At 39.1% G+C, this 13,787-nt stretch overlaps 1 protein-coding gene across 2 annotated transcripts; it reads right to left on the minus strand.

Moving 5' to 3' along the window:
- Nucleotides 1–356: 356 nt before the first annotated feature.
- LOC134746757 (general vesicular transport factor p115) lies at nt 357–13,732 on the minus strand. 2 transcript variants are annotated; one of them, XM_063681283.1, is made up of 11 exons: nt 13,465–13,732; nt 11,744–11,878; nt 10,693–11,639; nt 8,559–8,689; nt 7,760–7,950; nt 7,020–7,164; nt 6,056–6,304; nt 3,972–4,150; nt 2,783–2,949; nt 2,008–2,116; nt 357–1,471 (listed from the first exon to the last, which is right to left on the minus strand). In XM_063681283.1, exons 1-11 carry the CDS (start codon nt 13,540–13,542, stop codon nt 1,355–1,357), a joined length of 2,448 nt encoding a protein of 815 aa, XP_063537353.1. In that variant the 5' UTR covers nt 13,543–13,732; the 3' UTR covers nt 357–1,354. The 2 variants fall into 2 exon arrangements, with proteins under 2 accessions (XP_063537353.1, XP_063537354.1); XM_063681284.1 differs by lacking the exon at nt 13,465–13,732 and adding an exon at nt 12,903–13,011.
- Between the last annotated feature and the right edge of the window lie 55 nt (nt 13,733–13,787).

A 13,787-nucleotide genomic window follows, 5' to 3' on the forward strand; every position in this document is an offset into this window, starting at 1 on the left:
GATACTTTTTTTTTATACCACGTCGGTGGCAATCAAGCATACGGCCCGCCTGATGGTAAGCAGTTACCGTAGCCTATGGACGCCTGCAACACCGGAGATATTACACGCGCGTTGCCGACCCTTTAAAAACCTGTACACTCCTTTTTTGAAGAACCCCATACTGTAGTCCCTCGGGAAAACCTCGGCAGGGAGCTCATTACACAGCCGAAGCGTCCGCGGGAGGAAATTCCCCTTAAACCGCACAGTACGCGACCATTTAGGTGCTAGGGTGTGAGGATGAACGCCCTGCCGATGGCGAGCGGTGCGGTGATAGAAAGCGGCCTTTGGCATCATGTCAAACAGTTGATGCGAGATAGACTCCGTCCCCCTTTATTTCATACAGTTAGTAAAAGACGGGTAGTCTATTTCGCGGCGAGATACTGTCGCGCCAATCATGAGCTAGGCCTACTGGATCTCTAAAAGCGATCCACTCGCAAAATGTCCTTTCGTCTCTTTCGCTAAACGTTCCACTTACAAAATAATGCAAATATAATTTGTCAAGCCATTTCGCAATCGTCTCGTAAGCCAAAAACCGACAAATTGAAGAAATGATTACAACTAGATTTTATTGTATGGTTATTGATCATTTTGTGGGTTTTAGTAAAAGTATTGAACATTTGTGACGTTTTCAACCAAAAGGTACCACATTGTCGCTTGTTGATAAGGTTGATTTCTAATTGAAGCTATATGGAAATATCGCCTTACTGACAAGCGACAATAAGTACCCTTTTGGTTGAAAATGGCACATTTTCTTGAAGAGAATTTTAAAGAAGGCATTTTGCAAAAAAGCCGTACCGATTTACTATAGGGTCGGCAACGTACATGTAACAGCCCTGTAGTAGCAGGCGTCCATAGGCTACGGTAACTGCTTATCATCAGGCGGACGATATGCTTGTTTGCCGCCGACTAAAAAAACTATGTGGAGCGAATTTTGCGAGTGGGTCATTCTTATTACACTTCTTAAGCACTAATTGTAGTTCGGCATTTTCTAAAATAAATATTGAAAACTTGATTCTTTCAAATCTGGATATTCTACTCAGAATCGACAGCATTCCCCATCTTGCCATAAAAAATGTCCCAAAATGTACATTCCATTACGTCACGTTTTAGTGTGAATTTTGTTTTCGCTTGTATGTGCGTGACGTAGCGGAATGTACAATTTTCATACAAATTTTTGGGACATTTTATTATCATCAGGATTGAATATGCTAGTGATTCTGAGTTGAAAGAACCTACAAACACCAGGATCTGTGAGAATCAGGTTTCCAATATTAATTTTAGAAAACGCCCAGTTACGTTACGTATGTTGGCAGCATTATGCTGGTGTGTGTGCATGTGCGTGTGCGTGTGGGGGCTCCGCTAGTGCGGGGGCGTCGTGGGCGGGAAGCCCGAGAGCTGCGAGCTTCGCTTTGTATTCGTTTAGCTTCGCGTCCTGAAATAAGAGATGGGTGATTTTTAGGGTTCCGTACCCAAAGGGTAAAAACGGGACCCTATTACTTAGACTCGTTCGTCTGTCTGTCTGTCACCAGACTGTATCTCATCAACCGTGATAGCTAATTTTCCACAGATGTTGTATTTTTGTCGCCGCTATAACAACAAATACTAAAAAGTACGGAACCCTCGGTGGGCGAGTCCGACTCGCACTTGTCCGGTTTTTTATTGAAACACTGTGCGATATCAGAACAACCTGCCATAAAAATTAAAATAAAACAAAACACAGATTTAGGTTTTACTTTCGTCTTTTCTGTTTGTCATAACCAAAAATTTTATAGTAACATCCCTAACTTTGGAGAATTTGTGTTCTAAGTGAGAAAGAAAACGCATCATCGGTGTCATGCGTTAGGAAGAGACACCTGAACTAACCTACTAAATTCGTGTTATTAGGTATATATTCTAATGTATTTTCAGTTTCCAGTTTTTATTTATATATATTAAAATCCTTGCGCGAAATCAACGATAACCTCTTACCTGATCCGCCAACAACTCAAGCAAATCATCCTGGTCCTTCTTGGTCTTCTCCAACTCCTGCACCGCCTTCGCCTCCGCTTCCCTCGCTTCCTCCAGCTCCCCATCTAACCTGGATGACGAGAGGAGAATCTCTTCATTTCAGGCCATTGAGTATACTCAACTATACTATAGGCACTATAGTATAGGCACGGGGCGGACACGCTATACATCAAAAATCACTTGCGTTTCTATGTGTGAACGGCACGTCCGTACACGCGTCATAGTGTGAGTAAGTTGCTTAAAAATAGTACTGAGAGTACGCTAGAAGTCCGCCAGATTTCTGTCGCGGGGCGAGGTCATTCGAGTCGGGGCGGGGCGGGGCGTGGCCGTTCTGTATGATAATACTATTACTTATTCTGTAGTATAGGAACGATAACCAGAAACTAGTGCTTTAAAGATAGTTTAGGAAGAGTCACTTAGCAGTGGTGTCGCATAAGAGAAAAATGAGTCATTTTCTTGTTCTGGTATTAATCCCAAAAAGAGGGATAAGTATACTATTTATTTTATGCCAAGTATATTGTCACTGACAAAAATTGTGCCATTCTCAACCAAAAGGGTATTGTCGGTTGTCAATAAGGCGCTATTTCCATATAGCTTCAATTAGAAATCAACCATATCGACAAGCGACAAAGTACCTTTTGTTTGAAAACGTCACAATTGGTTTGCTAGACTGCTCCAGTATATATATCTCGCGCTGTGTTCTTTCCAACGATAAAGTGTTATAACTGCTACAAACCTGGTCACCTCCAACGTTAACTGGTTGAGCCTGGCTTCATATTCCGAGTCAGACGTGCCTCGTACGGGGACGGGGACGGGGACGGGGTGGGCGGATACTTGTGCTTTTAAGAGGGTGTTTTCATCTTTCAGGTGAGAGTTTGAGGCTATTGAGTCGTTTAGGGCACTCTGAAAATAAATTATTGTTATTAAAATATCTATTTCGACGTTTAAGATTAGGTCACATCGTTAGTTAGGTTCGTTTAAATGGTCGCGTACTGTGCGGTTTAAGAGGAATTTCCTCCCGCGTACGCTTCGGCTGTGGAATGAGCTCCCTGCCGAGGTTTTCCCGAGGGGCTACAGTATGGGGTTCTTCAAAAAAGGAGTGTACAGGTTTTTAAAGGGTCGGCAACGCGCGTGTAATATCTCCGGTGTTGCAGGCGTCCATAGGCTACGGTAACTGCTTACCATCAGGCGGGCCGTATGCTTGATTGCCACCGACGTGGTATAAAAAAAAAGGTCAAAAAAAATATTAAAAGAAATGTCATTACAATATAGATGAATTTATGATGGACACTTTGACAAATTAATGATTGACTTATATAATTACCCATTAATCATTATTTATTACAACTTATTGATTATTATAAATATAGTGACATTTCTAATAATATTGCATGCGCTAGGTAACCAAAATCACTGTACGTCGCAAGACATATTACGGAGAACAACAACAATTGATGAATAAATTATTCTAAATGATTTTATTTTTGTTGTAAGGGAAAATCGTGGACTGAACGAAGATGTAGTGACAAAAATTTAGAAAGTTATGTTGAGATGGTTTGGACACGTGGAAAGAATGAGTGAATGAAAGCAGGCTAACAAAGAGAGTGTACAAGGGAGAAGTAGAAGCGGGAGATTGATGTATATATAGTAGTGTGACTACTTCAAAAAAAAACACAAAATCAAAATATTTAATAAAATTGATTTGTTTCCAAACTTGTTGGAGCTATATAAACTAATTACAGACCTAGATATACCCCATGTCATTATACGTGCAAAGTTTCATTACAATCCAATACGTAGTTTTAAAATGAGAGCGGAACTATTTGTATGGGAAGGTGCAATTCGGCCGAGCTTGCCAAAGACCCTTAATAGCATGGTTCGCAGACATTTCTGCTTGATAAAAAATTAATTTAATTCAAATATACCTGTAGTTGATTATTGTGCTGTATGAGCCCCTCGACTTGCTGCATGAGCTGCTGTAACCTGGCATCTTGCTGGCGGATGAGGTTCTTGTACTGCTCTAAGGTGGCGTCGTCAGGAGACGCGCGCTCTGGTTCAGCGGTGCCGTTCTCTTGTTTCACAGTTAGACTTTGAGTTATTACACCTGTAAAACATGTGTCATCGTCAATCAAAAGGGTACCTATTGTCGGTATTGAGTTATTGCTACCAGCACAGTCTAAAACATGATCTTTTAAATGCAAAAAGAATCAGAATTATAAGTTCCGTACTTATTTTTCTATAATTTTTTGAAAATTCATCATGTAAATGTACAGTTTTGAAATATTCGATGTTCAAGTTTGAAAGTTTAAAAAACCAAGTTCTAGTGCGAAGTTATGGAGATAGCGGTTTTAAAATGTTCCTTAATCATTATACTCCTAAACAACTTTATACATATAATTGAGATATTATAAATAAAAACAAGGGTATAGAGATGTTAGTTATTCGCTAAATTGTATTGCATGGTTACTTTCATAGTTCAGTCCTGATGGGAATTGATCAGCGGTTGATGCTACCGGCTCTTAGTTTTTAGGGTTCCGTACCCAAAGGGTAAAAACGGCCTGTTACTAAGACTCCGCTGTCCGTCCGTCTGTCACCAGGCTGTATCTCATGAACCGTGATATCTAGACAGTTGAAATTCTCAAAGATGATGTATTTCTGTTGCCGCTAGAACAACAAATATTAAAAACAGAATAAAATTAATATTTAAATGGGGCTCCCATACAATAAACGTGATCTTTTTGCCGTTTTTTGCTTAACGGTACGGGTACCCTTCGTGCGCGAGTCCAACTCGCACTTGGCCGGTTTTTATATTTTGATTAAGCAGAGCCAGTGAACTGTCAATTATTTTATTTTGAATCCTCGCCGACTGTGTAAGCAGCCAGCGTTCAACAACTAATAAATTTATTTCTTTTAATCACCTTGGATCTAAAAAAAAACCGGCCAAGTGCGAGTCGGACTCGCGCACGAAGGGTTCCGTACCATTACGCAAAAAACGGTAAAAAAATCACGTTTGTTGTATGGGAGCCCCCCTTAAATATTCATTTTATTCTGTTTTTAGTATTTGTTGTTATAGCTGCAACAGAAATACACCATCTGTGAAAATTTCAACTGTCTAGCTATCACGGTTCATGAGATACAGCCTGGTGACAGACGGACAGCGGAGTCTAAGTAATAGGGTCCCGTTTTTACCCTTTCGGTACGGAACCCTAAAAATGTACATGAAAGTTTCTTGCGCGAGAATATGTAGGTTACTACTAGCTTTTTCGGAAGGGTAGTTGGCTATTGTAGTAAGCGATTTATACTTTAACAGAAACACAGACACGTAAAAACACATATAGGTACGTAAACATACATACAAACGCAGGATCACAAAAACACGCATAGACAAACCACATATATAAAAACGCATTCACACACACACACGAACGCACATGTATATAAAAACATTACACTTGCAAATACACATAATAATTGGTTCTGCAACTCTAAAAGCGTTATTATTAAAGTAAATATTTATCAAAATACATATTTACAACAATAAAATAAGCTTGGCTAACGAATAGTGGCATATGATTATATTTTCATCACACTCCCTCAGTAAATGTGGAATTACACGCAGGCTTAGCGGGAACTATAGAAAAAGTGTTTTCCTTAGGGAGTTATGAAGTTTCTAGTATTATAATTAACGGTTTGTTTTGTCTTTATACTTCATTTTTGTATTGCAAGTGTGATGAAAAACATTGTGTGTAACTCGGGTCGTAATAATATTGCAAACTCGAGTCTATAAATCGCTCTGGCAAGCCGTCGCGATTTAACTATACTCTCATTTGCAATATTTAACTTACGCCCCATGTTGCACAATGTACTATAGTTACCAACGCACATAATTACCAACTCGCAAAATGTCCTTATGCAAAATTTTGTAGGAGAAGTGTTATATTAGTCATTTAGAGCCCGAATAAAGGTACATTTTGCGTGGCAATTATACCCAATAGAACATAATACTCACTCTCCAGCACCTTAAACAGCCTACAGAATTCATAATCAATAAGTATCTCCGACGCCATCTTCACTCTCAACTGCGGGTGCTTCGCCGCCTTATTATACAGCTCGTGCTTCGTCACTTCGCTCAGCTTCGCCGTGAACGTTTCTATGCCTATTCGCTTTAATAGGAGCTGCTTGAGGGAGTCTTTGGAGTAATTTTCTACGGAATCATCGTTGAAGTGGATACAGATGGCTAGGAGGAATGCTGAGAGACCTGGAAATAGAAGTTTAAGACAGTACTTTTCCATTTTGACGTACTTAATAAAGTGGTTAGTTAATCTGATTCAGAATATCAGCCAAGTTTAACCAGTTTGACAGCACTGGCTTCCCTCGAATGCGGCTGACCCTGAAATAGGGTAGTTGACACATGTTGAATTTTATAACTAAATCTAGTTTAATAGATAGAAAATGAGCAATTTATCACTATAAATTGGAAACTTGAAAAATATATGGGAATAATAAAAAAATACAAGACCTTAATAAAGATAAAAAAAAAACTTTTTCAAAAAATCACTCTTGAGTTACTTTCGTCCAAAAGCGATTTTGCTGCAACTAGTAGCTCGCTTTCAACAGTCCGTCCTCAAGAATGCCCAAAAACTTTCGGAAAATTTTCAAAAAATTGGATAACTATCGCAAATTTCGGGTCTCTATTGTTTAACATAATTATTGAAAGTCATAGTCATAGTCAGTTAATGATTGTCATATCATTAGTCATAATTTGGTTTTTCTCAGGATTGCCATAAAACAAACCTAACCTAACCTATCTATAGGATAACCCGAGGAAAATCCTGAAAAGTTAACGGTTTCAGAATTATGACTAATGATAATATGACAATCATTACATTATGACTTTCAATAATTATGTCAAACAAAGGGACCCCCAAATTTCACATGAAATAAGGCTCCATAGCTTATTATTACCTACATACCTTGTAGTAAGTATTCATTTTCGTCATGTTCATTGGAGCAGGTTTGGTTGACGAGATATCCCACTCCGCCGGGCACTTTAAGAAAAGCGCTCACCGCGGCTGGACAATGCGCCGTCCATTGCGAGAGCAACATTAGAAGGGCGACCTGAAAAATATATCCATATCAAAAATCGACCTTGTAGTCCTACAGTTTTATTTAGGCTATTTGTGTCCCACTGCTGGGCAAAGACCTCCCCTCTTCCTTTCCAATCATCCTTGTGCTGAGCAAGATCCCGCCAATCCCGCCATCTCTTTCTCGGTCTGTCTCTGCCACGACTACTCTGGTGATGCCAGGTAGTGGCTATTTTGACCCATCTGTCATCGTTCATGGCAGACATGTCCAGCCCAGTCCCACTTTAGCCTGGCGGTCTTAACCCCAACATCGACGACTCGGGTTTTAGAGCGAAGCTCTATGTTCCTTACTCTGTTAGATTCGATTATTTTTTTTGCCAACTGGATATTGCGTCCCCCACGTTTTAATTACCAGGTTTTGGGTAATTAAACGGTCGCGTCGGTTTTTGTGCAGTTACAGATGAATTTCCTCTCGCGGACGTTCTGACCTTCTGTCGCTTCGGAAAAATGCCTGCGCCATTTGCGCATGAGCAGATTTTTTGAATGGGACATTTTCTTCGGGAGGAGTATTTTGCGTATTTGACCCTTTCAGCGGTAAAATTTTGCGGATGGGACCATAATGTTCTTACCTTGGGCTGTAGTTTAGTAGTCTGCTGTAAAGTGAGCGTGCACTGATGCAGTAATGAAACTGGTGCGCTCCCAATATTGGTGGCCAGTAGCACTCGTAGTAGCTGCTCCTTCTGCCCCGGGTTCTCGATGAGCGCGTGCGTGAGCGCCACGGCCGCGAACCAGTTCGAGAGCACATCAGAAGAGAAAAGACCTGGATAATACATAACAATTGGCCGAGGGCCTGACACTCTTTGATAGAGAAAGATAGTCTTATTGCGATTCCTATAAGAGGAAAGAAAAAATAGTGCCATGCGTTGTCTTTATCACCGACCGGGCATTTGTTCGGTTATGGCATCATAGCAAGGAGGCGATGGCGAAATACCGAAATTTATAAGAGTGAAAGAGAAAAGACATTGGACATGCAAACCGGATAAGTTGCGTAGTATACATTTTATATGAATATTCTTTCTCTTTCCCCCGGTCGCTCGGTGGCGCGTCTATAACTACTTGTATATACTATGTCTATGGCAGTGGCTGACAAAACAACCCTGAGACTACCAGGGGGCAGGGGGCTATTTCTTGAACGGTATTAGTCCGTGAACTGTCAATACCTTTAATATTTGTCTAATACCTTTCGAGAAACGAGCCCCAGGGGTTTAAGGATTTGCCACACTGGATGCGTTCTGCGGTGAGCGGTCAGGTCAAACCCGCATTATGTATGAACAGCATTGAAGTTTGACCTGACCGCTGCCCGCAGAACGCATCCAGTGTGGCAAATCCTTTAATGATTGTTGATGAAAATCTGTTTTAAACACTTACCTCCACATAGCAAATGACCACTAGTAAGACTCGAAACGTCAGAGGAGGAAGGCAGTAATGTTTGCACTAAGCTCGCCTGCGACATCTCATTGTGGTATAGGTAGCATTGGAAGCAGTATAGCACGGCACATCTGGAATTAATTAATAAATATTATAGGATATTATTACAAATTGACAGGCCCATGGTAAGTTCAATAAAGCTTGTGTTGTGGGTATTTAGACAACGATATATATAATATCCTCGTAAGACCCACCATATAAAGTTTTTCAATTTTTAATTTGAACCTTATTCTATAAGTAAATTGGAACGAATTTCGTTTATTTTACAACGCAGTGAAACAAAATAAATGCTACTCTATTTGTTTCATCAAAAGGTTCAAATTAGATTGCAATGAGACTCACGAGGATAAATAAAAACTTAAATACATAGAAAACACTCATGACTCAGGAACAAATATCTGTGCTCATCACTGAATAAATGCTATTACCAGGATTTGAATCCAGGACCATTGGCTTCACAGGCAGGGTCACTACCCACTAGGCCAGGCAGGTCGTCAGGTAATATTATTAACATGAACAGAACATAAAAACATAATATAATAATAATAAGCTTTTATGAGCCATGTTGTTGCTTGAATTAAATGATTACAATACAATACAATACAATACAATAAAAATAGAATGAAAGCACAAAAACATCTAGAGTTCAATTTGACTTCAGTGGAGTATAAATGTTCGAAACTTCCTACAAAAATAAGTTTATGATGGTGTTGCCATATTGTAAAAATATTGTTGGCTATTAACAAGGTATATGTTGCGATTAATGTTATGGTTTGAAACAAAGTATCAGGTCTAGAATTGTTTTATTGATTCAACACTAAAGCTAAACATTTAGATTTATTTATTTCATAAGTGTCAATGAGTTTAAAGAATAAATTAGATAAGCACAAAGCAAATTCTACTCAACACTGAGAACTTGGTTTATGACTCTGGATACAGGCATTATCAGTTGTTTAAACTGCCTGCCTGCATTACAAATAATAATAATAATAATAAGCCCGCAGGGCAGCTTGTGGCGAGCTGTTGGGGAGTAACGACCCCACGGATCCGAGTGCTCCCGAGAGTCGGTCAGGGTCTCCGTCTCCGGCGTGTCTTTGTCGGTCGGAGTGGACCCCAAGGGGACCCGCAGGACTCTCAGCTCTGGCTTGCCTTCATTGGCTGTCCAGAGAGGAGTCGCTAGAGCTATATGCTCCAGGGGTGGAAGTGAAAGATGCATAAGACGCGAGTTGGCACAGTGGCTGCTAACAGCCACTGGGTAGAAAGCGGCGCACACCTCTCGACTCCCCTGAGCCGCTCACACCGGTGTTGCTCCTGGTCGTCTTCACGACGGCAGTTTCAGGGGCCCATCTAGTCGGCGGCGAGTCACCGCCTGCCTCGATAACGTGTACAGACATTGTTATGGCAGGTGTCCGGACCTCTCAGCAATAGCCCAATCTTTTGACCAGCCAAACTTCAACACCATAACCGGCACTCTTTTCCACTGTGTTTATAATAGCCCCTACGCCTGTTGGAACCGATTTACGGGTATCTATTTGTACCCGTGAATGGGTTCTAGCAGGTGTATTACATAACAGCAAATTTCTCCAAAGGGCCTCTACGTGTTGGATCTGTATCCCCACGCACGCCTATCAAAAGACCGGGATGTATATACCCGTGAGTTCATATGAGATACAAATAATAATAATAATAATAATTAGCGACCCGCCCCGGTTTCGCACGGGTAGTTCAACCAATTTACACAAAATTTTAACAAATTTATACATATAAACCTTCCTCTTGAATCACTATCTATTAAAAAAAACCGCATCAAAATCCGTTGCGTAGTTTTAACGATCTAAGCATACATTAGGGACAGACAGACAGCAGAAAGCGACTTTGTTTTATACTATGTAGTGATATGAAATTACATTATAAATTATTTTAAGCAAACTTAATAATTTAATAGACTACAATTTGACTGTGAAAAATAAAGTAATATTTTCTTGACGTTTTGAGATGCCTGAAACTTAATTAGAGCGTTTTATGAACTAATATCAAATCCAAACTATTCAAAGTATGTCACAAAAACCCTCACCTTAAAGAAAACGGCTGTTTCTCATTAACCATGGACATGAGCAGCACCACTATGGCCGGTCGCGGCGGATTGGACGGCGCCATCACATTCCCCATAAACTCCTGGTTCACCACATCCCCCCTTATCACCTCCCCCACTGTATTGATCGTCTCTGTCAATATATCCGCTGGCACACCACTTGCCATAAGAATATTACATAAAGCGTCCAACAGACCAACGTTTTTCATAATCTTTTGACAGCTAGAGATAATTTGAATCGCATTACTTGGTGACACTAAAGTTCTAACTATTTGCAACATGCAGTGCACATTTGAAACCTTTTGCGGTGACCAACCATAGTCTTCCGATTCGTCCGGAGTATTAAACATTGGTAGCATCTTCTGTATATAGCTACCTTCTTTAAAGAAGTTAATATTACTGCTGTTATTCTTTAACAAATTCAACATTAACAACAGACAGTCTTCTACAATAATCCCTCCATCTGAAAAACCTTCTGTAGACACAATATCAAAAAGCCTATCGAAAGCATTTTCAAACGCGACTATCTTCTGTATATTAGCGTTTCCTCTAGTAAGCTTTATAAGTAATAATAACGTCTCATTTCTGATTACTTCTCGAGGATCTCCTAATAAGTCCATCATTTTGGATACACCCATAGGTTTCACTAGAATTATCTCTTGTATATCCTTCGGTCTATTAGTTAGTAGTGAAGTCAGCAACTGTACGGCAGATAGTCTTACTCTGAAGTCAAACTCGTCTAATAAGTCCAGAACTAGTTGTATGTTGTGATGGTCCTTAATGAACATTTCAGTAAACTGTTCGCCAATATTCATGGGCACATGAGGGTTGTCCTCTTCCTCCTCAAACTGTGTGGGGTACATCACGTTGTTGAGGGTGTCTAGGGCGTAGTTTATTGTTTCGTTGTCAGCTCGGTCAAGCTCTAAAACCTGGAATTATTAAAGAATTTAAAAACTAAATAGAGAAAGATGGGAGTATGCTTTGTTCTTGAAGGTTTTAATTAACACTCTCGAAAAATAAGCAGTTTTTGTACCTGTTTCAGTGTGTCCATGCCATGCGCGCCGACGTCGACGCGGTACTTGCGCGACATGGCTTTGAGAGCGCGGCACGCATCCCGCCGGTCTTCCAGTAAAGTGGAGTTATTCACACGGTCCACTAGACGCTCCACCTGTAATTATGAATATTACAATATGAGCTTTGTGACACTGGACTAAGGTTTAATTTCGCTTGCAGGACCATCATTGGCACAGATAAATAAGTACCTGCTCCATGAAATCAGTTACAGTAAAAGCGCTTTAAGAAGACTGAAGCGAAACCGCGTCTTACGGGGAAGTAATTAAGAGTGAAATGAAAGAATGTATGAAAACAAATGACAGGGAAAATTACATATAAAATAATATTTTAAATGGGTTTGTATTAATCAGGTTTCACTGTAGCCTGAAGGGTTTATATTTATATTGTATTATGGCGTGGTATTGTGGTACGGGATTGTGTTGTGTCTTTAACAGCTAATACACTACTGAAACATTTGACACAAAGACTTCAATCACCACAGTACTCTATTTGGTCTATTAACTTTTAATAGTCCTAAATGGCACATTTACTTACATTTAACATACTTAATAAAATTTATTTATTGTTCATTATGCATGCCAATGTATAGCTAATTCTGTGCCATTTGGCAACACATATTTATTGACATTAAACATCAAATAAATTACAATCAACCGACTTAATTGTTTAGGCTCATGTGGATTGTAAATTTAATGTTATTTTTACATTTGACTAAACAATTTAAATATTCTATTAATTTTGACTGCAATATGCTCCCAGGATTGATTTTGTGTTTTGAGCACCGGGAAGTCCCGGAACCAGACTTATATTGTACTAAATTTTTAACAAGCAGAAAAGTCTGCAAACAATGCTATTATCCAGAGGCCGTGAGTTCAAGTCTCACCCAAGGCAGTATTTTTTTCACTTTTAAATTTATATTGTACTCATAGAAAATCAGTACTGGGAGCACACCCTTAATTTGACACACATCTCCCAAGATCAGAAACCCAAAATCCATATACATGCATGGTAAGCATAATTTTGACATTGATGCAAATTTATAGTGTAATTTTTATCCTGAAATAAATAAATCTAAATCTAAATCATGGAACTAATTTACTTAAATTACTATATCTTACATTTGTTTGCAATAATTTCATTCCCACCATTTGAAAAGTGTTGAATATGTTTGCTAAACTAATCATACTATATGTTTGATAATTAAAACACTTTTTCCATTTCACAGTCTGCTGGTTCTACTAATCACAAATAACTTCACATAACATTTTAGTTTTCTATAATATATTTATAAGCATGACTGTTAGTTAAAGATAAATATCATATGCAAAATCAGCTTTATTACAATTATTACTTTTTGCATTTTTTGGTTTGTAATTAGTATCAAAAGTTATGTAAATGAAAGGATTTTTTATGGTTATTTTGAGGCAATTTCACAACTATGTTTAAAGTTTCAAATTACATTAACATGTCAATTTATTTAATAAAAGAAAAAGTAAAAAAATTTAAACAAATATTGACATTCTTATTTCACTAAAAAGCAATATTTTATGCACAATGATTGGCACAACTGAAAGAGTCATAAAGTTGGGACAGAATTGCCTTGCATACCTTAAAATATGAAGGTCTCGGGACTATATATATAACATTAGAAACATTTTTGATACAAATCCAACATCGTACCGTTTCAGCACCCGACGGAGTTTGACCGGGCTCCGGCGCCCCCAGAACGGTTTTTAAGCCGCTCTTAAAGAAATCCATTGTAGTTCTTCTAGTAGCCTTCTGACACCATACACCACTGTCAAAATATACAGTAAATTAGGACATAAAATAGCGAAATATGTAATCGTGTTAACCCAAATATTCGACACGTCAAGGGAGTTGACACAACTTTTGACAAGTACACAAGTGATAAGAAACGCAGCTTTCCCATGAACGAAACAATAATTTGCACGAACTAAACGCAATTATGGATGCGTTCATTCTAAAAGTCGTAACAGACTACC

Source organism: Cydia strobilella, chromosome 13 (genome assembly GCF_947568885.1).
Source record: "Cydia strobilella chromosome 13, ilCydStro3.1, whole genome shotgun sequence".
In the NCBI taxonomy this organism is placed as follows: Eukaryota; Metazoa; Arthropoda; class Insecta; order Lepidoptera; family Tortricidae; genus Cydia; species Cydia strobilella.